This window comes from Beta vulgaris, chromosome 8, assembly GCF_026745355.1.
Source record: "Beta vulgaris subsp. vulgaris cultivar EL10 chromosome 8, EL10.2, whole genome shotgun sequence".
Taxonomy (NCBI): Eukaryota; Viridiplantae; Streptophyta; class Magnoliopsida; order Caryophyllales; family Amaranthaceae; genus Beta; species Beta vulgaris.
In genome coordinates this window covers 5,486,356-5,514,203 of record NC_079209.1, presented here as the reverse complement: position 1 = coordinate 5,514,203, position 27,848 = coordinate 5,486,356, and the positions used below count along the sequence as shown (strand labels likewise).

At 35.3% G+C, this 27,848-nt stretch overlaps 2 protein-coding genes and 2 non-coding genes across 5 annotated transcripts; 3 read left to right on the top strand and 1 right to left on the bottom strand.

Annotated features, from left to right (window-relative positions):
* The first annotated feature begins 410 nt into the window (after positions 1–410).
* On the top strand, positions 411–22,492 carry LOC104900772 (helicase-like transcription factor CHR28). 2 transcript variants are annotated; one of them, XM_010688277.4, is made up of 11 exons: positions 411–1,044; positions 9,036–9,126; positions 10,438–11,615; positions 12,199–12,270; positions 13,498–13,575; positions 13,648–14,476; positions 16,208–16,338; positions 17,711–17,932; positions 19,601–20,209; positions 20,492–20,701; positions 21,964–22,492. In XM_010688277.4, the coding sequence occupies exons 1-11, from the start codon at positions 826–828 to the stop codon at positions 22,066–22,068; spliced, it is 3,744 nt and encodes a 1,247-aa protein (XP_010686579.2). In that variant the 5' UTR covers positions 411–825; the 3' UTR covers positions 22,069–22,492. The 2 variants fall into 2 exon arrangements, with proteins under 2 accessions (XP_010686579.2, XP_048491130.1); XM_048635173.1 differs by lacking the exon at positions 411–1,044 and having other exon boundaries at positions 10,424–11,615.
* Positions 22,493–23,583: 1,091 nt separating this feature from the next.
* Positions 23,584–23,655, top strand: TRNAQ-CUG (transfer RNA glutamine (anticodon CUG)). The gene has a single exon. It is a non-coding gene; the product is annotated as a tRNA-Gln (tRNA).
* Positions 23,656–25,411: 1,756 nt separating this feature from the next.
* On the top strand, positions 25,412–25,483 carry TRNAQ-CUG (transfer RNA glutamine (anticodon CUG)). The gene has a single exon. It is a non-coding gene; the product is annotated as a tRNA-Gln (tRNA).
* Positions 25,484–26,134: 651 nt separating this feature from the next.
* LOC104900771 (caffeoylshikimate esterase) lies at positions 26,135–27,517 on the bottom strand. Its single transcript, XM_010688276.4, has one exon. It carries the CDS (start codon positions 27,257–27,259, stop codon positions 26,321–26,323), a length of 939 nt encoding a protein of 312 aa, XP_010686578.2. The 5' UTR covers positions 27,260–27,517; the 3' UTR covers positions 26,135–26,320.
* Positions 27,518–27,848: the final 331 nt, after the last annotated feature.

Here is a 27,848-nt window from a genome sequence, read left to right as displayed (position 1 = left end):
AAAAGAAATAGAGAATAACTAACTGTTTCATTTGAATGAAAAAAAGGAGAAGTAGGACATTTAAACTGAATATAAATTTTTGAGAAAATAAAATATAAAGACAGTTTCTATCCAATTAATTTTATTTTCTACTTCATTTGTCATCACACATTATCGCACACATTGCGTGCATGTAATACTAGTATTCTCTAGAAGCATGGGCAAATGGGCTTTTCAAACACTTTAAAACTCTTCTAAACCGACACCCACTTGGTTTACACACGGGTCAAACACTCATACATACCTTCCCCCACACACTACCCAAATTACAATAAAAATAAAAACACCGAAGAAAAGTTCACGTGAAATCTTTATCCTTTTTCCAATATAGTGTGTGTATGTACATGACAAAACAATGCCAAAATCTAAAAAAAGACGACTATTGACTGGCAATCACTTCACATCACTTGCAGTCAGAGACAGTACATAATTTCTCCGATTAAACGTAGAAAAAACTCCTGCCAAAACCAAACAGTCCTCTTATTCGCCTTCTAATTCCTTAACTTACGCTCCTTTTTCTCTCTCCTCACATTTTTAAATCTCTTTTCTTCTTTTTTTCCCACTTACCGCAAATAAAAAAAAAGTTAAAGCAAAGAAAAAGTCTATCTTTCTCTCTCTCTCTCATCTCTTCAAATTTCTCGAAACCCCTACGAAATTTCCCCCTTTTTTCCCCTAATTTTCTCTATCCTACCATAAGGATCTTTCACTACGCGTCATATTTTATGGAGGAAAATCTTAATTTGTGGTTTTTCGATTACAATTGATTTTGAATTTGAATATGTGTGTATGTGTGTTTTTTCTCCGATGATGATGGCGGCGGAGCAGGAGGGTTTTAATTTTGGTATGATGATGAATAATCATGATGATGTTGATGGTGGTGGTGGTATGTTTCGTGATGGTTATGATGATGCTGTTGTTGATTATGATGATGATGGATTTGGGATTGATGCTGATGATTTCTACAGTATTCTTAATGAAGATGTTACCGATCAACCTGAATTGCCGGTATGATTGTGTTTTTTTTGTAATTCAATTGTAGTGTTTAGTAGTGTAGAGAACTTAAAGCTTGTAAAATGTTTGAGTCTTTTTGGTTGAAATTGAGAAAATTGTTTGTTTTTTTGATTTATTATTGTTGAACAACTTGTAATTTGACTATTTACTGCTGTTTGGGGTTTAGTTATGAGTTTGTTGGTTGGAGTATTTGCAATTTGGGGATGGGGGTTAAGGCTGTACTCGTCTGTGTTGCTCTGACTCGTCATTTAATGGCAACAACGATGTCGATTTTGGCTGAGAATGCTTTAGAAGCAGAGTTGTTGCATACTTGCATTGGCTTCATTACATGTGAATTTGAGTTGATCGAATTGGCGCGGTAGGAATTTAATCAATTGCCTACGGAGACTGGTTGTGTGATGAGTAATTGTGAGTTGTTGGGAATGTGATTGGTGGAAATGCAAATTTTTTGGAGTGGTTTTGAAGTATTTGGGATTGCAAGTTCTTTTTCTTTATATTAAGGGTTTATATGATTTAGAGAGGAGAAATAAAGCTACACAAGGGTATAATAGCTGCTAGAGTTTCGAGTGGAAAGCCCATGGTTATACTTTTTTAGTAGATCAATTGAAATGACTTGGTGGTCTTATACCAGTTAGGGTTTAGTCTTAAGAGAAGATTTTCTAGTTCGTCAGTGTATCTGACATTCCAAAAAAAGAAAAAAGATTAAGTTGTCAAGGTGGCCTGTTGGGAATCTTGTAAAGAGCTGACTGAATGCATTAATTCACAGTTATATTAATAGGTTCAGGGGTTAGCTTTAACTGATATTGTGATGTTATATGCGTGATTGAATCACTCAGTGCAAATTTGTGGTATATGTACCTCTTCATAGCTGGAATTGATTTCAAGTAAAGCAGGTTTTGCACCTTGGCTGCTGTTAAGAATCAGGGACCCTTCACTTCTGAAATTAGATTAGAGATGGTATGCAGAGTTTGGGAGAATGTTACTGAAAATATTGCCGAGATATATGGAATATTATAGCCTAGGATGTACCATTTCTGAAGGATGATGAAGACAATATATATTCTAGATTCAATAATTTAGGCATTTGGTAACCATTTGTTCTTTGGGATTATTATTACTAATATTATTATTTTTGATGTTGGAGATCAGCTCATTTGCAAGCGTTGATAATATAAGTGCATTGGAGGGAGTGAAATAGTGAAACATGATTTATGGAGTTGAACCCCCGGTCTTGTGTTTCCTTAACAATGTTGGTTGATAGAGTTAGCTAATGAGAATACAAAATAGGTAAAACAGCGGGGAAAACTTATTATTGGAATGAAACCCTTTTTTTTACAACTTAAAAGATAATTAAGCATGCCATGGTGTTGTTAAGATCTCATATATGTCCAATAAACGGGCCTTTATGAGCTCCTAAAATATCTTTTAGACCATGGCAAATGCCTTAGTTCGTTCTACACATGTGACCAGCTATCAGGGCAAGGTTCGCAAAAATTGAAAATTAATTACTCTGATTCCGAAGTAATTGCCATATTTTCCCCATATCCTTGTTGGCAATCTTTTGCTTTCTGTGTTTTCTCTGTAGTTGGCCCTACATTTATCCACATCTTCTTTTGCTCTACCTTTATACTTTTCTAATATAATTGTGCCAAAAGTGGTTCGTAGCAAATAGCAATTAATTTAGACAGAGTGATAGCAGCGGTAGAGGGGTGACCATTTTGTGGCCTTAAACGAGCTTGCTGATTTGGTGATATCAAGTAGGTTTTGGCTATTTCTGGCTTCACCACAAGGTGTGCTTCAAACGTATTATAATTAATGTTATGTCCCTTTTCTTTGGTGTGTTGTATATGGTATAAAAATCTCTTATTCATATTATACATTACTTTTTTTTTTGTTCAGGATTCTTCTGGTTTTGAGTATATTCCTCGTCTTTTCCTACTAAATATATATCCACCTTTGCTTTAGTCTTATTTTAATTTATCACATCAGTGATACCATGTAGATAAGGGTTAGAAGGTAGGTTGAAAACTATGTTCTTTAGACTTGATTATTACTAGGATCGGACATTGGGAATTTGTCCAAGTGTCAGATTTGGCAATTTTAGACATTTTGCATATTTTTTTTGCCTTATAATGAAGTGTTTAATGTATGTATCCATCTCTGGGGTATCGAGTATCTGATTTGGGTACTATATCATTCATCCCTATGCAAACGTCTTAAATTTGTGACTTGGTACATGATAAATGGTACTCTTTTGGACTAATTTTTTACCATATTTGGTAGTGAATTGCGTTTCCATACCAGGGTTACCTAATTCGCGGATCGCCTTGGATCGCGGAACGGGAACGGGAACGCGATTCGCTAGTCGAAAGAATTTGGATCGCGATGGGATTTTTTTTCGGAACAGATTTTAGGAACATAATTCGATGGAACATAATACGCACTAATAATGATAAAAAATAGGCACTCATTTTGACTATAGTTTTTTTTATAATATTCAGTCGTTAAAAAAAAAGAAGTTTGAGAATCAATTACAATGCCACAATAAACAAATGATAATTAACCCAAAACCTGGCTCTTTAATTATGGGGAAAGGAAGAAAGGTTGAAACTTGAAATAGTAAGTTATTGTTCTTATTTTTCCCATGTACCCTAATTCTCTAAAAAAAAATCTTAATACAGTGAATGGTGAGAAAAATGAATGGTGAGTATATAGTAACATTCTCTAGACTAATCCTCACCCTTCATTTTCCTCACTCATTCATTTCCACTTTCTCTAATATCAAGAACCACCAAGTCTCTATCAACCAAAACACTCATTGCATTGCCTAATAAAAGTTCATGAAGATGAACATCCATCTTTAACCTCTTGCCTACCCGTAAAAAAAAAACAAAAACACCTCAAGGCGCCCACAACCACCGCAGCCACCAGATGAGGAGAAGACAGCCGGAGGAAAATAGGTAACCCTAAACACTTCAATCAACTCGATTTTAAATTCCTATCAAAAGCCCCATAATTAAAGCACAAATTTTGTTATGTTTCCCCTTCAATTAACAAAATTAGGGTTTATTCAAACCCTAAATCTCGAAATCTCTACCCACCATTTGGAACGCCAATTTTAACGATCTAAGTCGCGTTCCCTACCGATTTGGTGCGCGAACGAATGGCGTTTCGGAACGGACGAATCGAAACATGATTCGCGGGGGGTAGGGGCGAATTAGGTAACCCTGTTCCATACCCATTTCCATATTGAAGCACTAGTTTTATATGCACGCTATGTGTGTGAAAGTTAAATTGCATAATCACATCTATTTTAAAGGATTTTCTTAAATTTAGTGAAAATGGATTTGATTGTTTTTCGAGGCGGCTTATATTTTTTAAAAAGCACCGGCTAAAGTAATAGGTTTTAAGGAAAGTGAAGGGAGTACATAGCTATAACTTAGTGCCATTTGAGATGTTTTTGTGTTGGGCTGAGTTTGAGAGCTGAGATATATAGAGTGTGTTGGTACTCTGTATTAAGAAGAGGCTGTTTTTTTATGTCTAATAGAGTGCTATATAGAGGCTGTTTTTTTATGTCTAATACAGTCCTCTGTATTCAAAAATTGTTTATGATCTAATCCGCTGGAATCAATAGAAAAGGCAAATCCCTTATGATACACCACATCCGGCTCGGTTATTGATAGAGTGAATAGTTCCGCCATTTCTTGAAATTTCTCTTCGGATTCAAAATCGTGGTGTAATGTGTATCCCCCCCGTTTCGATCATGGAATAGATGAAATAAGTAAAAAAATTCAAGAATTGCAAACCCTTAAGGCTGTGTTTGGGAAAATAAGCTGGAATAGAGCTGAAACTGATAGGTAGCTGAAAGGAGTTGAAGTGATAAGGTAGTTGAGAATTTCAGCACCTTAAATTGAGATGCTATATTTGATAGCAACTCAATTTCAGTTAATTTTTGAGCTTAAATTTTATTTAAGCTCTTATCCCGAACACGACTATTTATTTTAGGTGACTTAAACTTTTAGCACCTACTCATTTAAGGTGACTTAAATGTGTTGCCAAACAGAGCCTTAGGCTGCGTCTGGCAACACATTTTTGGCACCTTAAAACAAAATTTCTAGTTATGTTTTGCAAGCAGCAGCGGTATTATTATTTAAGGTGATTAACGTGACTTAAGTTGAGATGTAAAAATAGAAGCATTTGAATCTAAATCGACTAATTTTTAATTTTGTCTTATCCCCAACTTCTAACCCAACTCTACTCGTCATATCACTATGCTTTATATAGTTTTTGTTTCCCTAATCAAAGTTTATTTGTTATGTTTATTGTTGCATGTGCTGCCATTCTTCTTACCAACACAATACTTCAACTACTAATATTGCTAATTCTCTACATATAAAAATTATAAAAAGTTGACATGTGGAAAGTATATATCGAGACAAATCTAACAAGATCTCACATGACTATATTTTTCCATATGAAAAAATCACAAAACATGGTGAAATGAAAGTGCGTGAATAGCGGAAAAGTCAAGAAGTGTAATGCATTTTGAAACGGAGGAAGTACTCTACAAAACAAATGCCCTCTTTTCTTAGGTATTCAGCGGGAAAAATTGTCTAAGATGGGTGTTTGCACACAATTAAAGTACTCTTTTATTCATAGAAATCTTTAAATGAGGAAATATATAGATTATTAACTGCAATTGAAAAAGTCTGGCTACCTTATCTGGTTCAGCTAAATTATCAGTTTTAACTCCATTTATGGCTTTTCAGCTAGTGTTGCCAAACATAGCTTGTAGTAAGTTTCTGGTCTCATATAGTTATTGCAGGAGAGTCACATGACTAGGCTGTATGAGGTTACTTTGACGTTACTTTTGAGATTTGGGCATTTTTTATATGAGCCCATTTCAGATATGGCAATCTGCCATCGAGATTTTTTTCCAATTGGGGACGTGCTCTGGTAACGTATCCTATGTAAAGACCAACTTTAGCCTAGAGGGTGGTTCCCATCAAATAACTTAGTACACAAATTTATAGGTGGAAGTTGTTTTTCCTTTCTCTGTCACCCTCACTTGGTCAATTGGTGCATCTGGCTGATGAAGGTGAGGATTTGATAAAGTTTAGTATGTATTATGAAATTAGTTATGTGGTTGTCTGTTTTGGGATGATTGAAACACAGGTTTATAGTCCCTTCAGACTTGTGGTATTTAGATTTTGTGTCATGCCATTTTTGTGCATATTGTGCATAAATGTTTGTTGTAAATGTGATTTGAACTTAACGAGCTATACTAGAATATCTAATTTGCACATATACGCTGCCTTGATTTTTTCTTTGTTGTGGTTAGGTAATTGGTATGAAATAGATAGAGAAGAAAATGATTTTGTTTTTTTTGGCTTATTTAACCTTCGATTAATCCGGATACTTTAGATCTGCATATGAAATTTTGTGGGGCTTCCTTTCAGATGGAAACGACAGATCTATCCTAGATTAACCGTCTATTAATAGTTTTCTTTGATGCTTGTTTTAATGCTTTATGGTCTGATAATGATGTCTTAATGTTGCTTTAACTTTTGTGAATGCATGGATGAATATTTTAATGGATTGACTATATGGGGTTTTTTTTTTGTGAGAATATCTATAGCCATTAAATTTGTAACAAAAAAGACACCAGTGTCTCTTTATGTTTGTTATCATAATTACTTTTGTAAAATAATGTTTCCGTTTTTTGTTGTTGTTTCCTTTACTTGAGCCACCAAATGAAAACATAACTCCACTAGGGGTATTAAAATCGAATCGCAAAGGATTCAGAAGGCAGAACCACCATAGTCCATAGCAACCACCTCTGCAAAAACCCCAGCTAAACCACCACTCAGAAAAATTGCTTTCTTAAACTAGATCAAGTGAGCTCAGTAGAAGTAAGGGGGGGGGGGGGAGAGTCATCTGAATCCTGAAGGAACGTTAATTCTTAAGTTATGTTCTGGAGTTATCTGGTAAGTAGATTGGCCACATCAAGGAACTGCACTGACACAACTGTGTTTGATCTGGCCACTAGTGCTCAACCTGTCCACCCATGGCTATGTCATCTGGAATAATCTGATACCTATGCGGCAGTGTGTGTTGTTTTGTGGCGAAGGAAAAGGCATGTTAATGTTTGGATGGGGGGAGGGAAGGGAAAGAATGATGATGGTATTAGAATGGGGTGAGAGGTGTGATGGTTAAAAAGTTTAGTGAGTCAAATATGTTAATAAAATAAACGCAATTTGTAAAATTAATTCCATTCTTCTATCTAATTCTGTTCCATTTGATTTTCCTTTTCACGACGAACCAGACATACCTTCAAACTTTCACTTTCGGTCACATATGTCCTGTTTTAGCTGAAAGTAAATGAGTGAAGGAAGTTTCATCATGTTTAGCTTGCCTTTGCCTTTGATAGAACTGCTGATAAGAACTGTAGTTGTATTCTCCTGCTCTAGTGAGCAGATTAATTTCCCTGTTTTTAATTATACTTGATTACAGCTTCGATGAATTGTGGTGGCATGTATATATAGTAGGTATTTCAGGCACTTAGCTTATTTACCCATCTGTAGGGCTAATATTGAGATATCCTTCCAAAAGAAAAAAGAATTAGAGCGTAAGGGAACTTTAGCTTGGCTACACTAGAAATAGCCCATAGCTGAGCTTGAGCGGTTGTTGCGCTTGGGAATTATGGGTTGAGTATGGGTTATAACTCAACTCAAGCTTGAGTATGTCCAGCCAAGCAATACTTTATTAAGGTTACGTCATTGATCATTATAATTGCTAACTTTTGTTGATACATAGATATGCTTATAAGTCTGAGATTTATGCTATTGCTCATTAGTTGTGACTGATTTATTCTTTTCATATCATTAACGCATCACAAATTGCAACAGTTTATTAGAAAATTGTCATGTTGAATTATCAATTAATAATGATATTCGAGGGGCTCACAACTTCACATGCTTTGCAACCCAATCTCAAGCTGGCTCAGCTTGACTTGTCAATGTTTTGAATTGAGCTTGAGCTCACTGTATTGTGGTTTGTCTGAGCCTGTGAGCCAAGCTTGAGTACCTAGTGAGCAGATTCGGTTTGCTATACTGATGAAGTTGATGTAATATTTTAGTTCTGTCGCCTGTCGGTTTTGAATTCTTTATCTGGGTTTGTACTATTTTCTGTTAGTGCCTCTTTTTGTTGGTAGTTTTTTTGGTGAAAGTTAATCGGTTTTGCTACCTTTGAAGTTAGAACCTTTTGAACAGGATCTTTACTTTGTCCCTATAATTGAAAGGACATTTGGTTCTTTATGCTGACACTTATTCTGTCTTATCAAGTTTCGTTTTTAATTGAGTGAAATCCCTCTGCATCAAGCGAACTTTTACTCAAATGATTTTATGAAATGACCTTGTAATTAGTCCTATTAGATTTACTTGAGTAAGAGTTGTAAATTTTAGATTCAAGTTTCTTCAAGTGAACTAACAATTAAAAGCTTAATGTAGTCATAAATAGCTCTGATGTGGCGTTGCTATCTAACAACTTCCTCTATTCAGATTTGTGTTCATTATTTCAATTTGTTATGGTTCTCAAGGACACACTTTGACTGTTAATAATTCTTATAGTATAGTTAAGAATTATAACGACACTATTTGTTGAAATAACTTTTCATGAGGTATTCAGGAAGTACATTTGCATGTTTGACATTCAAATTTGATTTGAATTATCAAGGTTCAAACTCTTAATTTTTTTCTTCTGGAGAATCGAAAGATTAAAAGCAAATCAATTGGAAAACTTCCAAGAACCTAATTAGTTTTTGCTGAAGTTTTCGTAAATATCTTTTTCCAAGTTATCTTGTTTGACATTGTTATCAAGGTTAAGTGGCAGTTATTATTCTCCTATCCTCTTGAGCATCCACTTCTCCGTTTTATTATGATTTTTATAATGATAGTTCCTTAATTAAATCTTGAGCTGCTATGCAGGTCAATTCATTTTATCCACCAAGTGACAATACCCAGGAGAGCAGGTCAGCAATACATATTGACAATCATATGGATGCACACTTTCTAACAGGTAAGCTGCTCAACTTGTAAGCTCCAAAATATGATCAAGATGAGTGCACGTGTAATTCAAATTTGGTGCAAATTAGTTTGTAAGTGAGACAACTTTTCGATGTGTTTGAGTGTGCTTTTAAGCATTCTGTGGTTTATGAGCTTTTCAATTGAGAAGAAGCTAGGCAGTGGCCACTTTTATATAAGCAACACCTGGTCAGTATAGCAATTTGTGCAAATGTCAGCTGGTGGAAGTTCTGATGAGCTTTGAAACAAAATTTTACTTGGTGTTTGTTTGAGCATTGATGTTTTTGTTGTTTGCCTTATTCTACTAAACCAATATTTCATGAATTTTTGTAAAAGCATCCTTAATTATGATTTTTTTTGGATCTTCTTCATGCTCTCGTGAACAACATAAAAGATCATTGGATGATAGAGATTTTTTCTTTTTCTTCTCATTATTTCTGTGCTTCATGACCTGCCTTTTTTCTTTTCAAGAAAAATGGAGGAGATCATGATTGGTTATTACGGGCTTGGCCTGTTTTTTTTGAATGCAGAACTTGTCATTCAGGGGTGATGTTGTATAAAGATTTGCAAACTCTAGTATTGTTTTACATCTTTATTTTGTTTCAGATTGATACTCAGGTTGCTTTACCTTTGTTATGGTAATTGGTGGGGAAGTAAGTGTGATATAGTTTACCAAAAAAGTTATATGTGATATTAGCTGCTTTTTGTCACAGTTGTCCCTCTGTTTCTTTTTAGTTTACTTACTTCACTTTCGGGGAGGATCAAGGAGAAAGTACAAAAGTATGAGAGAAACTGAAAAGGTGGAGAGAAACTGAAAATCGAGAGAGAGAGAAATTGATAACTGGGTTAAAATATCAAAAAGTGGATGACATGGGTGGAACGAGAGGACGGAGTAGATGGGGCATGTTACCATGAATAGAAAAATAACAGTGTGTAGATTGAAAAAAAACATACGAAAAAGGTAAGTGCATAGATTAAAAAAACTAGAGGGAGTATATAGTGAGCCCCATAGTAGTCTTAGTAAAATTTGGGAGAAAACTACATTACTCATATTGCAAAGAGCCATCTGGTGTATGCGTGTGAGTGTGTGTGTATCCATATTCCATTCATGTATAGACATGCACACACCCGTGCTTATGCTGACAGACATCCGTTTATGCCGTTCTTAACACTTCTTAACCTTTTTTCGGTGAATATTTGTTTAAATTGCTTAAAATACCAACTGGTTCTATGTCTTTTACCCCTTTCATAGTTGTGGATTTCTCGTTGACAAATTATATCAATATATCAAGTTCGAATTCTGTAGATTATGGGGCTGCAAGTGAAAATAGTGCTGAGACAGTGGAGGCTCGGGTGCAGAATCCTAATATGTCTCCTCCAGATATGACTCTAAGTGGAGCTGAAGACACATCATTTAGAATGAGTAATGGTGCAGCTAATATATGTCCATTGCCCAACTTTTCTGAGACAGAATGCTTTCCATTAACACAGGATTGGATGAGCATATATAAATTGTCTTCGAGACCTGATCAAAATTTCCTTGATGGTGTAAACTGTGACATGGTGTCAACAAATGAAGGAATGAGGGGTAACATGAAGAGTGATATAGATAATTATCAATCGTCTCAGCAATATTTGGATACCAAGAGAGCTTCAGAAGCTCAAGTACGAGCAGCTGATGTCCCAGCTTCAGAAGTTCGTATGTATGATTTTTTTGATGGCAAGGGGACTGAATCAATTTTCTACAGTAATCATCTTGTTCAACACGCTGACACCATAAATACTTTCGACAATAGTAGTAGTAGTACGACGACAGATGAGACTTCAGCTGAGCCATATTATTGGAGACCGAAGAGCGAGTCATGTCTGAAGCAAACACTTGATCCCAATGATATAGAGAAGAACAGAATGCTTTTACTTAATGGCTTTGAGTACAAGTCTTCTGAAGCAAACAAAGAAGGTTGTTTAGGTGGATTTTCTTTTGGTTCTGGTGCTGGGAAGTTCCTCAGTTCTGCTGAAGTTCAGTATGCTGGCCGTGTAGCTGGTGGTCCTGCTTTATATTGCCATAGTCCTGCTAGTGACAGAAAATATTCAAATGAGCAGCTCTTGGATGATCAACTATCTCCTGCAGATCTATTTGTCAAATTTGACAGCTCATATTACAATTCTGAAGAAGAATATGCCAAGTCTCAACCTGCCACTGTAAAGCCTAATTTACTGGAAGGTACTCTAGAGGCAAGCCAGACTTGTCTGTCAGATGGCCGGAGTGATATTGATGACAGCAATGATTTGTGCATAATTGAAACTATGAGTGGACCTGCACGAATTTGCCCTTTCCCTGCTCATGGAAAGCCTGTTACCCTACAGCGCACACCATTTATTCCAGAGTGTTCGACCTCCATCAAACCTCTTCATCTAATGGGCGCTAATGGAGCAAAATCGAAAGCAACTGATGAACGTTTAATTTTTCAATCTCTAGTGCAGGTAATATTTGCCTGTTTGAGACTTGCTTTTGTTTTGTATGAGACTAATTTATAGCCATTGCCTATTAGAATTTGATATCACTATTGATGCATTGTGGATAGAAAGATGTGCCCTTTTTTGTTGTTGATATTTGGACTCCCCTTTGGGCCTCTTGATGATTATTTGCTTTAGGTTACCTTATGCTGTTGATTTTGCTTGTTGATACTTGAATTTGGAAGTTGGAATCATTATCTTAATTGTCTCGGTTTGTGTAAACTCTTTTTGTTCTTGTAATCCTTTATTTATCTAAGGATTGATATGCATGTTGCTTTGACCACAAAAAAAATTACTGCCTATAAGATTTTTATGTTTTATACATAATTTCTTCTGCAGGTGCTGATAAGATCTGTTTGCTTGTGCACACTTACACAGCAAATGAAATAAAATTGATCACTAAAATATGGATTCTCTTTGTTTTTTTAATTGTCCACATTAAAATTCAGTTAATGTGTTTGGTATGTCGATAGTTTTACAGTTCCTTGATAGGGCAATCTAAAAGACTTGGTCTTTCTCTTCTACCTTTTCTAATTTATGCTTATCACAGGATCTCTCACAACCAAAGTCAGAGGCTACTCCACCAGATGGCACCTTAGCAGTTCCTCTTTTGAGACACCAGGTTAGCGTTTATACCGTGTGTTATTTTTGAAGATTGAGTACTGATGAAAGGGGTTTGTCTGAATACCTGAGAGACGCGTACTCACGTTTGTCTTCCAGTGCCCACTTTCCAGTTCAGTGTGCTCTAAAGCAATTTTTCCAATCAATTCAAATTGTTTTTCTCAATCACATAAACCCGTTTCCATCTCTCCGTTCCAACATTTTCATTTGACATTGATAACACTAAGAGTGAAGATCTTGTAACTTGTGAGTTGCAGTTTTTATATGTATCAAGCCTGATGACTGCAATATGTTGTTTCTATCTCAGTTGCATTTTTATTTGAAAAGGTTACCAAGCCTACTTACTGTCTACTCCATGCGCTTGCCTCTATGTTGACTTTTGATTGTTAATTCCGTTAATTCATTTTTACTTTCCTTGTGTTCTCCTATAGGCAATAGAATTGAAACCACTTTAGGTGAGGGTTAACATGATGGCTCAAATTGAGTTTGGAAGAGGTAGCATACATTTTTGCATTCCAATTATGTTAGTATCATATAGTTGGTGCTACATTGAACTAAATATTATACTTCCATCTTTTTTATGCTTGCATCATCTACGACTGGTAGAATAATTAAGTAAAAGCTTGGAAAGAGATTTCTGGTCCCAACAACTAATCTCTTTATTCTTTAATAATATAGAGGAGAGAGAAGGTGGCCTTAGGTGGGATGGCTATTATTTCCTTAGAATATAAGAATGTTCCACTTAGGGGAATATTGGGAAGTTGAAAGTGTAGAATTTACAATAGTAGGAAATGATGCAAGTAATATGACTTTTCCAATTTAGGAAAATGATGCAAAGTAAAAAAATTCGAGGAAGTGTATTAAATTTGTAGTCAAGTGAATTTTTTCTCTTAACTTATGGTCTTCATTGCTTGTTTTTTAATTTGTATTTTGCAGGCTAAATTTATTGTCTATTTTCATACCCAACATACTTGATTTACTTTTTCTCTCCTTGCATTCTTGCTCGTCTTTTTGTTCTCTTTGGGGAACTAAATCTATTTTTTTGAACTATATTTGGTGGCAGCTAGCAGAGTGTTATAATGGAGTTTCAGAGAAATAGAGATGTTTGTAGTCTCTCTTACGTTAGATTTATCTGCTAGCTGAATAATTTGATTTTGGTCATCCCTTCCTTGTCTAGTATCCTTCCTTTTTCAGTATGGTTGTGATTTTTTGATTGTATACCCTGCAGCGAATCGCTTTGTCCTGGATGGTGCAAAAAGAAACAAACAGCTTGCATTGCTCCGGAGGAATTTTGGCAGATGATCAGGTACTGTTTCTTCGGATGGAAGTTAAAGAAAGTGTATGAGCTGGTTTACTGAAAATTATTTGTTTTAAACAGGGGCTTGGGAAAACAGTGTCGACAATTGCATTGATTTTGACAGAAAGGCGTACTGCTGGAACTTTGATGGAAAAGGAACAAGGGGAGCCTGAAACACTGGATTTGGAAGAGGAGGATGACAAGCAGATAGGAAATAGAGTAACACCTTTTTCAGTAAGGGGTCGGCCTTCTGCTGGGACCCTTGTAGTGTGTCCTACTAGTGTGCTTAGGCAGTGGGCGGAAGAGCTCTGTAATAAGGTCGCTAGTGAGGCTAATCTTTCTGTATGTGTTTATCATGGGAGTAATCGGATAAAGGATCCCTATGAACTGGCCAAATATGATGTGGTGCTTACAACATATTCAATTGTAAGCATGGAGGTCCCAAAGCAGCCTGTGGTTCTTAAAGGTGGTAATGATGGACGAAAATCAGAGGTTGAAGATGTACCGATTCAGTCCACCAAGAAAAGAAAGCACTCTTCAACATCTGATAAAAGACGTTCTAAAAGAGGAATGGACAATATGTTGGTTGATTCTGTTGTTCACCCTCTTGCAAGGGTGGGGTGGTTTAGAGTTGTACTTGATGAGGCCCAGAGCATCAAGAATCACAGGACTCGAGTAGCCCAGGCCTGCTGGGGTCTTCGTGCTAAACGTCGGTGGTGCTTGTCGGGGACGCCTATACAAAATGCAGTAGATGATCTGTATAGTTATTTCCGATTTCTCAAATATGATCCTTATTCTATCTACAATTCTTTCTGTTCCATGGTTAAGAATCAAATCAGTAAAAATCCGTCTAGAGGATACCAGAAGCTACAAGCTGTTTTGAAGAATATCATGTTACGTCGCACGAAAGGTTAGCCGTCATGTGATCATTTCAACTAATTTTCTCCTTTACTTGTATATTGTTTTTTCGCATCAAATTTATTAGAACATAAAAGTCATAATTAACATATTATCAAATCTAGCTTCACATTATTAGAAGGTTTAGATGTCATGTACCTTGTTTACTTAGGCTTTGTCATTTCTTGTAATTTCTCTTCTGTAACATCAATTAATTTCTCATCAAGCAACATATATGTACCAATTTTGCATATTATATTTTGGATTAATATTATCCTCCTTGCTTAGCATCTGTTTACATTTGGCCTTAGGACTAAAATCATTATGCTGGCTCGTATATGCAACTAATAAGACCTTGTGGACTGTATGATAAATTGAATTGACAGTTCCAATCTACAGCTGAGAAATTGCTTGCTATTGTCTATTGCGAAAAGCCACTGTATTAATATGTTTAAGAAAACTATTTTGGGTAGTTATTTACGGATTATATAGAAAGGACAGTAAGACAGCAAAGGGTCTTTACCTGTATACAAGGAGGGCTGGCCAGCTGGGTGTCAAAAAATATGATGCCTCGAATATTTTTACTGCTCTCTTTAATCGTATGACGGATGACCTATAAACAACAAGGAAAGCCTTTGATATATCTAGCTATAAATGGTCTTATTTACAAAGTAACGGGAAGATAACTGATACTCATGCTGAAGTGCTTAATTCCAATCATGCAAGATCTTTAAAAGTTGAACTAAATGCTTGTTGTTACAGGGATTTCTTTTTTGGTGTTCACCACCAATTAAGCTTGAGTAACATGTTTAATACTCTGCAATTTACTTATATTGTAACCTCATCTCTGGAACTATCCCAATTCCCAACATCTGATAAACTCGAGTTCCATAAAAAAAGGCCCTGAAAAGGGCACCAAGGTCTAAAACATAGGAGGTTACTGACTGGCTTGTCATCAAGTTTGCAATGACTATTACTCCAGGCCTAAAATCCTTTTTAGCTTTTTTCTCTAGGGAGTAGGGATGTTCTCCTTTGTGGCTGCTCAAGCAAATATACTTTGCTTTAGGAGTTTTTGACTTCCAAATGATCTAGAAGGGAGGTCAAAGTTGTCAACCCATGCATGTTGCAGAATATTTTTTCTATAGGAATTTACTTCTCATTTCTCTAGTACCACATGCAAGAAATAGGGAATAGGTGTTACGATAAAACAGTAAATAACATGTCAAAATTTTCAAGAGGTTTTTACGGTGCAAATAAAAATGGTGGGAGATAACAGGGTATTATCTTTTCAATGTTCAATTTAGAGATTCGATGGTGATTGTGTGGCAACTCGTTTTGGCTGTATTTATCCTTTCTGCCAGTTTTATATGGACTCTAGACTATAGTTTGTCTTCTATTAGCAGTTATGGCCATTTTCAGCTGATCTTCTGTCAAAATTTCAAGAGGTCTTTACAGCCTGCAAATAAAATAGGTGGGATATAGCAGGGTATTATCTTTTCAAAGTTCAATTTAGAGATTCGATGGTGATTGTGTGGCAATCCGTTTTGGCTGTATCGATCCTTTCTGCCAGCTTTATGTGGACTACTGTAGTTTGTCTTCTATTTGCAGTAATGGCCATTTTCAGCTGATCTTCTGTCAGCTGATGGTGTAAATTTTTTTGGTTGAATTCTGTTATGTATTCATAATATTGCATGCTCCTTTCCCCCCTATTCTCAGCAATTTGAATGTCTTTTATTTCCTCTAGGTACACTTCTGGATGGGAAACCAATCATAAACTTACCACCTAAATCCGTAAAGCTGAAGAAAGTGGATTTTTCAGAGGATGAAAGGGATTTCTACAACAAGCTGGAGACTGATTCTCGTGCACAATTTCAAGTAGGTCTACTTTCAGAGATCTACTTCACTTGTCTGTAACATGTCTTGCTATATGAACATATGCTATATGAACATTCCTTGCACTCCATGTATTTTTGAATCACAACAGTCTCTCCTTCAAAAAGACTTGCCACCAAATGTTTGCATGCTTCTAAGATTGGTTAACGTGACAGTAATTACTTGAGTAAACGCATGGCTACAGCAAATAAAGCTCAAAGTTGCTATTAAATTGCTAGCTGATGCTTTAACTGAGAAGAACTTAATAAGAGATAAGAGGGGTTAGGGTGCACTCCCTTCACATTTAAGATATAAGTTTCAGGAAAATAGCGCAGATAAGTTCCAATATGCTCAGATTAGTTATAATAATTCATAAATAAACTTCAATAAATTCACGTAAGAGAAGTTTAGCAAACTTCAGGTGAAGAGAACACACCTTTAATGAGAAGACAAATTGGTATTACTTCTATTGAAGTTTCTGCTACAAAACGAGCTTTATGAAGAGGCTTGCCTATTCTTTTAAAGTCTAAACTGAATTCCAAACTAAGGTGACAATGTGGCATGACATGGCGGAATGTATTGAGATGACTGGTTCGCAGTTGTTGCTACATTAATTAGTTATCATCATTAAGGTGTTTCGTTTATGTTGTTATTCGTTGAATAACAGCGATGACAGTTTGCTTATGCATTGTAAGATTGTGAGGATTGAATGTCTAGCTATGAGCTCTATTCTGAAGTGCCAGCAAACTTTTACGTTATTTTGATGAACGAGGGATGTATAATCTTGAAGCATTCCTTCTTGTGTACTGTTGTGGTGAGCATGTGCAGAAAATATCTCTTCATCGTGTCAGTGTCATACGTTTTGTGTTAGGCCTCTTCATGTTCTCGATCACATGCTTCGAGGTGTTTCTTGGAACAATATTCATTGTGTTAGTGGCACATGTGTTTGGAAAAGATTTCTTGGACTCCTGGTCCTCCAATGTCACCAGGTTACTTCTTGCAATGATTGTTCTTTTATTTTTTTTACAAAAAAAAAAATCATTTTAAAACAATGTTTCAACATTAATATGCTGATTTTATTCATAGCTCTGTGTAAGGAAATAGGCCTAGAATGCAAGTATTGAAGGATTTTCTTGCCTGGAAGTGTAATACTTCCTCTGTATGAAATAAATGAAACGCCTTCCCTCTTTTATGTGAGAGCTTTTTGAGAGTAGCATTTCATTTATTTTAGAATGGAGGAAGTACAATTGTTAGCGTGTCATTATTAGAAATTGAAGTTGCATCTGATTTAGCCTTTTCATCATGTTTCATGTGTTTTTTTTTTTTTTTATCATATTTCTGATGGTGTATTTTTGTTTTCTTTCCCTCTACCCAGGCTTATGCAGACTCTGGAACTGTTAAACAAAATTATGTTAACATATTATTGATGCTCTTACGACTTCGGCAAGCATGCGATCATCCCTTTCTTGTTCAAGGCTATGATTCTAGTGCTGTTTTCAAGTCTTCCATTCATACAGCAAAGAAGCTACCCCGGGAACAGCTGATCTCTCTTTTGAGTTGTCTGGAAGCTTGTCTGGCAATTTGTGGCATATGCAAGGTAAGTTGTGGAATTTCGTTGCAATTTTTTTATACAATAGTTTACTATGACCATTATTAGATGTTATATTGTGAGGTCATTTGTCTGAAAGAAACAAGTAGGTTTTGTCGCGACTTAAAAGTGTTGATCATTTGCTATATCTCTGTACCCATGTCCAATGTCCTTTTTTGTCCGTAAATTGTTGGCCATGGATCGTCAGACCAGGGAATTAAAACTCTCCCGTTCCGTTACAGAACGGCCGTTCTGTAACGGATTTTGGATTTGCCGTTCCGCGAAATCCCGTTACGGAACGCCATAATAAAATTTACATACTTCTCGCCGCGTTGTCCGTTCCGTTACACGAACTCGCCGCGTTAGAACACTTTTATCTCCATTACATCCGTTCTTTTTGAACATTGGCCAAATTTTTGTAGGATTTAATTATATAGTTGAGGAAACATGATATTATTAGATTTGATTATTTATGTTGTAATAATGCTTTATAAACTAAAAAAATGCAAATAAGGTTAAAACATGTTAATGTGATTTTTTTTAAAAAATTCACCCCCCGTCGGCCGCGAAACGTTCATTTCCCCGTTAAAAGCCGTTCCCGCGACGACGCGACCGTTTCCGCAAACGCGACCGCGACCGTGTTTTTTTTAATTGAGTCAGACACTTCGACAGATATCCGTGCTTGACACTTATGCTCTAGTTCAGGTATCTTAAGGAACCTCTGGTGACCTATATAGCTTTCTCTTCTGGTGTAGATGTGTATTGTTTAGTCTAGGGCATTTTTCATGTTCTTTGCTGGGATGGCTGATGACATGTTTGGTAAGCAGCTTTCCTTGATTCTGTTTTTTAATTTTGAGAGACAATAATCACCTCGGTTTCCTACAGCTCATCATATAGGGGAAGACGCCCAGTTGCTAGAAGCTAAAGATGAAAAAGCTAGAAAGTGAAAATACTATCCGTTTTTACTAAAGTTTCAGGGATTACTTTTCTAGCTGCATAGCTTCATATTGATTTTGTAAAGCTACCATATAATTTCCTTCGAATTGCACTTAGTGTCAGCAGAATATCCTGTCTCGTGATATTTATCCTCCATATGCTAGTTGAACGGGTTATTGTTGACTGTCTGATTACTTACCTTAAAAGATCCAATGTACTGAAATTTTCCATCAATGGCTAATCAAAAAGATAATGATGGGGCGATCTTCTAAGAAATACCTCTTTGAACTCACAGATAATAGCTGGTTAATGCTCCAGAAGCTTAAGGTAGTCTTCCTCTTCTGTTTTACCTTTGCACTCACTATCCGCTGACTGAACATATGGGTCCTGTGCTGTATATTTTTGAATATTGGTCGGAAGTTGGTATAATATGATTATTCATATTCTGAGAGTCAAAGCTTTTTGTTAATGCTATAATGGTATAAATGAATTATTATTTTATTGCTTGATTTATGTGGTTATTAACCAAATTCCTGGTTATTACAATAGTTTAGATATTTAACTATTGCATCTTTTATAAGGTCTATCTTTGTTGCAGGTCCTATGAATGTTTTTCTTGGATAATTCTTTCGACTCTTGATTATAACGAACTAAGTCAATATGGTTTATTTTTAATAGTTGGATCAAGCGTCTAGCATGGATGTTAGTTGTTGATGTCACTAATTACTCATACCTCTGCAGGATCCTCCTGAGGATGCTGTTGTTAGCATCTGTGGTCATGTATTCTGCAATCAGTGCATTTCTGAGCGTCTTACAGGTGATGACAACGTGTGTCCTGCTACAAACTGCAAATCAGAGCTCAATGCATCCTCTGTCTTCTCCAAAGGCACACTGAACAGCTGCATGTCTGATCAGGTTTGTCATGACACCTCTCAATGCTCTGCTGCTGCATCCTCTGACCAAAGAGAGTTGATCGAACCTCGGCCGCCTAGTCGATTTGAGTCGTCTAAAATTAAGGCAGCTCTTGAAGTCCTCCGTTCACTGTCAAAACCTCATATTTCTCTTCCTAATAATGTTTCAATGCTACCGACTGTTACTGATGCCATCTTGGACAAATCTGATCCTTCCCCTTGTGAAGCTGATACTGAAAGCTCTAGTGCCACCAATGGTTTGGGTAATGGAATGTCTGACATTAAGGAGAAAGCAATTGTCTTCTCTCAGTGGACACGGATGTTGGATCTGCTTGAAGATTGTCTGAAGGAGTCTTCTATTCAGTACAGGCGGCTGGATGGTACTATGTCTGTTGCTGCCCGAGATAAAGCAGTGCGAGATTTTAACACTCTTCCAGAGGTTTGCAACTATTTGCATCTTTTTATAATCATATCCCCCCCCCCCCCTCCCCCGCGTTCTATTTTTGAAAATTTGCATACCATTTAACTCTAAAATTGACGATAATCTTCTTTTAGAACTTTCCAGTGAAAAGCAGAGCTTTTCCTCATGATTACATGTGGACTTATCATAACCCATGACTTTTTGTTGTCAATAGGACTGCATTCTTTTCGACTCTTTAGAATCGGGTTTAGTAATCTATCAGGCCAATACTTAATTTATCTATTTGTCCAATCCTTACAGGTAACTGTTATGATAATGTCATTAAAGGCGGCAAGTCTTGGGCTAAATATGGTGGCAGCTTGTCATGTTCTTCTTTTGGATCTTTGGTGGAACCCTACCACTGAGGACCAAGCAATTGACAGGGCACATCGTATTGGACAGACTCGTCCTGTTACTGTAGTGAGACTGACTGTGAAAGATACAGTTGAAGATCGGATCTTAGCTCTTCAGGTATTTAGTTTATTTGATATTCAGCGTCTTTTTGGCGTGGACGCATTTTACAAAGCAACACTTTAGAACTCTTTCCACGAATCAGATTCATTTTTCTGTATTTGCTTCTTATTTGTGTGTTTGACGTTGTTTTCTTGTGTATATCTCTCCCTCCCGTCTTCTCCGTTTCATGTCTGGCATTCCGGTGCTTTTTTTTGGATCTTTTTTTGTTTTTCGCATAAAATGTTATAGTTACCTGCTGGTTATGTTGCTTATATGGAAATTTAGTGTTGTGTAAAACGAGCCTTGTGATGTTTAGGGTGTACATCTTCTTTCATATTTTCTGGAAGATGGATACTGACCTTCGAAATTGGTTTGCTGTTTGTAAGCTGTGTTCTTCAGTAAATCAAGTCACTCATGGCAAATCAATGTATCTGACATAGATCTGCTAACTGGTTTTTCCGCCTAGCCAACTTGCTTTCTCCTGGAATCTTTACTTGCCAGGCTTTTGTTATTGCTTGTGGAGGATCTCTTAAGAGTTGTTTTTATTATCCCCTTTCCTTGCTTCTCTGAGAGCGATGTGTTGGTTATGGTGAGGATACTTGCATGTCCTCCCTATAGGTGAAACTTGAAAAACTAACCTTTATCTATTACATGGTGAATACTGAATAGGAATCATCCTGATCCCTTGTCCATAAAGATGTGTCTTGGTCGTACCCTATAGGAAGAATAGTGCTTACTAAAGAGGCACCTCTGTGCATTGATTGACTAAAGCAGGATGACCTTCTGATGAACGAACTGAAGCTTTACCGTTGTTCAGATCGTTCCTGCAGGCATTTACTTATACTTAGAGAGGCTCTTCTCTTCTTGCTCTTTAACTAATCCACTCCCAATGGTTCTATATAATTTTGTGAAGAGGCTCTAGATCTTTTGCCTTTTTAATATTGGGGGGGGGGGGGGGGGGTTGGTGGGTTGGGTGTGAAGATCTAAGATAATGGCGGTTTAGGGATTGTGACAGAATTCCTAGATTGAACATTAATCTAGTTATCGAAGGCTTAGCGATTGTGATAGAATTCCTAGATTCAACATTGATTGAAATCTATGGTTTGGCTTGTATGTTTTTTTTTGTTTCCCCTCTTTTTCAAGGTAATCTACTATATTGTGAGATTATTTCAGCTTTATAAATTCATGATTTGTGCAAACAATAGTTATATGAAATATTAGACACGCTTAGTGAACAAAAATCAATCTTCTATTAATGCCGTTAACTCTTTGTTGTGCAGCAAAAGAAGAGAGAGCTTGTGGCGTCTGCCTTTGGTGAAGACGAAAAGGGCAGTCGTCAGAGTCGTCTTACAGTGCAGGATTTGACATACCTATTTATGGCATGAGTTCAGTAGTGTCACTTGAATATGATATATTTGTCAACTAACATCAGTGCTTTCTTTCCTTAGTATCAAGAAGAATCCCTGACAATAGATGACATCAATGGACAGAGTAGATAAATTGGCTCCTTGAAGAATATAGGATATAGAGTATAGGATAGAATTGATTCATTTTTCAGTTATTGGTCAAATGACCATGCTTTTGTGAGCATGCGATACTGCCTTGTATAGTTTAGCATGTTTAGTGTCAGACCACAGAAATTTTTTGGAGTTACAATTGAATGAAATTTTTTGGAGTTCAGTCGGTATATATAATATTTCTCTTTTCTGTCAACGTGTATGTAGTGTTTGTTCCGAGTTGTTACATTTGATAGCCAAGGCTTTTTATATTAACTTCTAATTTATGTATTTGCAGACGATTTGTAATGTGCGTAGGAACATTGTTTGTACTGAGAAATTGATCATTTTTTCTTGGGGTAACTTTGGGTTTGATGGAAGTTTGTAATATGTACTCTCCTTTTTTAGAGTTTCAATTCCTTTTTGTTTTAGAAATATCTTCACTTGTCTTATAATCTCAAATTGGGTATGTAACTGAAATATTTACCTTTAGTCGTTGCCGTAACGTAAAACAAAATTATATCAGACCCATTTTCCTAGTTCTAACAACAAATTTAACAAATTGAATTAGCTTGAAACGTTTACAATGTGTAAATCATCCCTCTAACGGATTTTTAAAATCACAAAACAATGGTGGAGAGACTGAAGAAGATGAAAGTATATAATTTTTTCAACATATAACCGAGACATGCCATAGATATTCAAATTTATTTTCTACTTCATTTTATTGGTGCTTATTTATAAGCAAAAGAAAACAACCAATTAATATTTACTTTGTATCAATAAGATAAGACAAGGTAGCCAAAAAAGGTCTCCAATGATACATCATCGTGGAGTACCAGTGTACCACTACAATATGAAATCCAAAGTCCTCTATATTTTCTTTTTTGAAAAATTTGATATCAACAATTCAGCTTTAAAAATTATTGATAGAGACAGGCTAATTTTAATATAAAAGTATACCTAGTTACTAAATGAATTAAAGTAGTCACTGAAAGAAATTATCCTAGTTACTATTGGGCTAATTTTCTTTTTAATATTGGACTAACCATTGCCTAATTTTAATTTAAAAGTAAGCGGTCTCTTACTAGACAAACTCTTCAGCTTTTGCTTATCTTCTCAAGAAGTATCCAACTTTCAATCAGCTAAGTATAATATAAATTTTTAGAAGACATGCAAAAGTTAAGCAAATGTCTCATATATATGAAAAATATCATTCTATTTTTTTTTTAAATTACTCATCGATAATTGAGAAAATTTAAATTTGATATCATTTTTATTTATTAATAAATAAGTAGAATGTGGGTATATTGCTTCATTTACTTGGTGAGGAGATAAATAAGTCTTGTTGCACTGCCCTGTCAGAAGACAAAATAAAAATCGCGTTCATATTAACAACAAGTTGGTCCTATGGTCTAGCGGTTAGGACATTGGACTCTGAATCCAGTAACCCGAGTTCAAATCTCGGTAGGACCTTTTTTTTTTTTTTTTGACAATTTCTGCGTCCTCGATTGATTTGCTTCAAAACCAAACGCCAAGCTTCTCCCCTCGCCAATCAACTTTAAATTATTTAAGCTCAAAGAAACATATGTAAATGTTGAATAATAATAATAATAATAATAATAATAATAAGAAAGAGGGTGGGAAAAGTACATGAGTGTAGAGAAGCAAAGTGGAAGAAAATATATGCCAACGACCAATAATGTTCTATATGTTGTCCTTTTAGTCGAATTATAGTGATAAAATTATCCCCTCAAAAAAATACTGGAGATAAAATTATCACACATAAACTAAGTAGAAAAATCCAGACAAAAGAAAATTGCTTATGTATCACTAGTCTATAGCACATAAGTCATTTTTTAACAAAAAGAATGAGAAGTCATTTTTTAACAAAAAGAAAGAGAAGTCTTTTCCTGTTAAATTTTTATTTGGGGTATCTATAAGGCAAAAGCTAACGGACGCCTCGAAGGCACTAGATAATAAAAATAATTTTCTATTTATTTACTTATATTTATATAAAATAATATAATTGCTTAAGTAGAAAAATACAGACAAAAGAAAATTGCTTATGTATCATTATAGCCTATAGGACAGAAGTCATTTTTTAACAAACAGAAAGAGAAGTCATTTTCTAACAAAAAGAAAGAGAAGTCATTTTTTAACAAAAAGAAAGAGAAGTCTTTTCCTGTTAAGTTTTTATTTGGGGTATAAACTATCGCAAATAAGTACACGCACTCAAGTGTATGTAGAGCGTGGTGCACCCTTTTCTAAACTACGTCGTTTTATAATTTATAAAGTTTAAATTTTAAAAATTATTGTTATTTGCTTCCTTAAATTTTGCAACTAAAGATTCCTTTTTTCAAATTTAAATTTAAAAAGTGTATGTTATTTTACTTAGGTGTAGATGTTCATTTACTATATGTTCTTTTACTTATAACCTTTGTTCTTTTATAAATATAAATTTACACGTTCTTCAATTTAAAGTAGAAAAGTTGTTGAAAAAAGTTCGTGTTCTTTTATACAAATGGTATGTTCTTTTTGGGTGCACAATGAGCATTGTGCACCCTAGTGCATAATCCACGCTTTGATAAACTATAAGGCAAAAGCTAACGGACACCTCGAGGGCTCGAAGGCGCTAGATAATAAATATATTGTTCTATTTATTTACTCATATTTATATAAAATAATATAATTGCTTAAGTAGAAAAATCTAGACAAAAGAAAATTGCTTATGTATCACTATAGCCTATAGGACAAGTGATTTTTTAACAAACAGAAAAAGAAGTCATTTTCTAACAAAAAGAAAGAGAAGTCATTTTTTAACAAAAAGAAAGAGAAGTCTTTTCCTGTTAAGTTTTTATTTGGGGTATAAACTATAAGACAAAAGCTAAGGACGCCTCGGGGACGCTAGATAATAAATATATTGTTCTATTTATTTTCTTATATTTTTATAAAATAATATAATAATGTGTAATTCCAATGCAATGCATTTAAATGCTTTGCATTGGAATTAAAGATTTTTCCCTTTGCTTTTGAAAAACATTTAATGTTTTGCATTGAAATTATATATTACTCTATTATTTTGTATAAATAGAGTAATTAAGTAGAACATGGTATATTTCTTACTTAGCGCCTCGGAGCATCCGTGAGCAGGATCGTATAAGGCAAAAGATGATTACTGATTAATTATGAACTAACACACTTAGATACCGAGCGAACCATTCAACAATCTGGTCCTATGGTCTAGTGGTTAGGACATTGGACTCTGAATCCAGTAACCCGAGTTCAAATCTCGGTAGGACCTTTTTCAACCCTTTTTTTTTTTTGGACATTTCCTGTCATTTATACTTCATTTACAAGATTAGAGCAGCACACTAGCGCTAACAGTTAGGAACTTAGGACTACTTACTAGTTACTGGAGGAGTGAAGGTCTAACCAAAATTGTTATCTACATTCCCCTTATTTTTCCTAAAAAAATTTGGCAGCAGGCAAAACAGAATAATTCATACAAATAACACTATCGAATGGTTTAAAGGACAAAAACAAGCTGTAATGATATATTGATATCAATTGTTACCCTTACCCATCTACCTAAACTAAACATGTGGTTAGCTCTAATACATTAATGACACCAACTGATCTTTTGGATATGTCTACATGATAGCAGTTACAGATGTACATGGAAGAACTTATGAATCACGCCGATTTCTGGATGTACTTGATCTAACTACAATGGCAATGGAGGCTCTCGCGGAAGCTAGAGCTCCAAAAAATTAAAATCAGTTAGCAATGTTGAGAGTTGAGACTAATAGGACTACTTTATATGGTTGGTTTCATGAGGTTAAACTTTGCATATTGTAACTTGTCATAAATCATAATATGATTTAACATACCAAAGCTAATAAGGAACCATGCCAATCACAAAAAAAACTTGCACAAATCAAACATCAATTCCAAATTCTCTTTTTCTTTTCCTTCACATCACAACATTACACAAATCTTTCTTCACCAAGATTAACACATTCTAAATTTCACATTGTTGATTTGATCCCAATGTGACTATAATCGAGTTTCGCTACATAGAACAAACAACAATCCACACACCAACCAAACAAACCATAATCTTTCCAAAATTTCAACCTCATTGAGCTTCTTCTTTGCATCTATCACTCAACCAAGCCAATATATCATTCCTCACTAACTTAATGTTCTCATCCGTCTCGCCAAACAACAAAGAATGCAACATCCCTTCATAAATTTTGATAGTTTTATCCTTGCTCTTAGCCTCCTCATAAAGAGCAATACTCACATTAGGATCAGTAACAACATCAGAACTTCCATGAAGAACAACAAATGGTATAGTAACATCATTAAGTTTACTACTCAAGTAATCAGTTACTCTTAAAAGTTCAATAACAGTCCCTAATCTTGGTTTTCCATTATATCTCAAAGGATTCATAACAGCAATAGCTTTCTTCTCAGCAACTTTAACAGACTTATCCAACAAATCAGGGGAAGGTACAATTGGTAAAGTTGGCATGAATTTTCCAACAAGAGTAAGAATTTCAGGAATTGGCCAACTGGGTTTTACCTTATCAGAGATTTTACACATGGGTGCAATCAAGATTGCACCTTTGAAAAAATTAGGGTTTTTTAAGCTAATCAACAAACAAATTGCTCCACCCATTGATTCACCAAACAAAAAAGTGGGTAATGAATGAAATGGTATGGAATTGAAGAAGGAAATACAAGAATCAACAACTTCATCAACATTTGGAACAAATGCTTTTAGACCATCAGATTGACCATGACCTGGAAGATCAAGGGCAAAACAGGAAAACCCATTTTGGGCAAGAAATATTGGGGTTGATTGGAAGGTCCAACTGATGTCATTGCCATAGCCATGGACCATACAGATGTTGCCACGTGGAGGAGAGAGAGGGATCCATGATCTTGTGAAGAGGGTTTGACCACTGGGTGAAGTGTAGTAGGATTTGGTGGATTTGATGCCTTGTTGAGTGTAGTATTCTTCTTCTGGAGTTGTGCCCCAGAAATGGGTTTCAATCTGTTCTTCTTTCATTGATGTTATTAAAGATGATAGATTACTAGATAAAAAAGAGAGTAAGATTAGGTTTTTTTTTTTTTGGTAAAATTGGGGTGTGATTTGTGAAACTATTGATTTGTGGTATATTTTTTTGGGTTTGATTGGTTGGTTGAATTTGAGATAGGAGAAACAGGGGAGGAAAAATTGATAGAGGGGTTTTGTTTAGGTTTTTTAATGTTTGTGTGTTGTGAGTTTGTGACGTAGAAGAAAGTTGGCCTTTCATTCACGACAACTGTAAACGTAGATTTCTTTTAGAAATTTGTATTTCGACCTACTAGATTGGTCTTGTGCTAATCTAAAAATATGTATTTTCTCCGTATGTCTTCTTTGTTCCACCATTTTAACGTTCGAAACTATTCCCCTTCAAAAAAAAGAATTTTTTTTTTTGACACTATCGGCAAATTCTACTCTAATTATTTTGTATTATTTATACAAATGAAAAATCATAGTCACTTGGGATTTTGTTGGTTTCTTTTATATATACTATTTTTTTATTTTCAATTTTTTATAATTTTAACATATAATTAATTGAAGATAAAATTATTACAGTTGTGCATTGACAAAC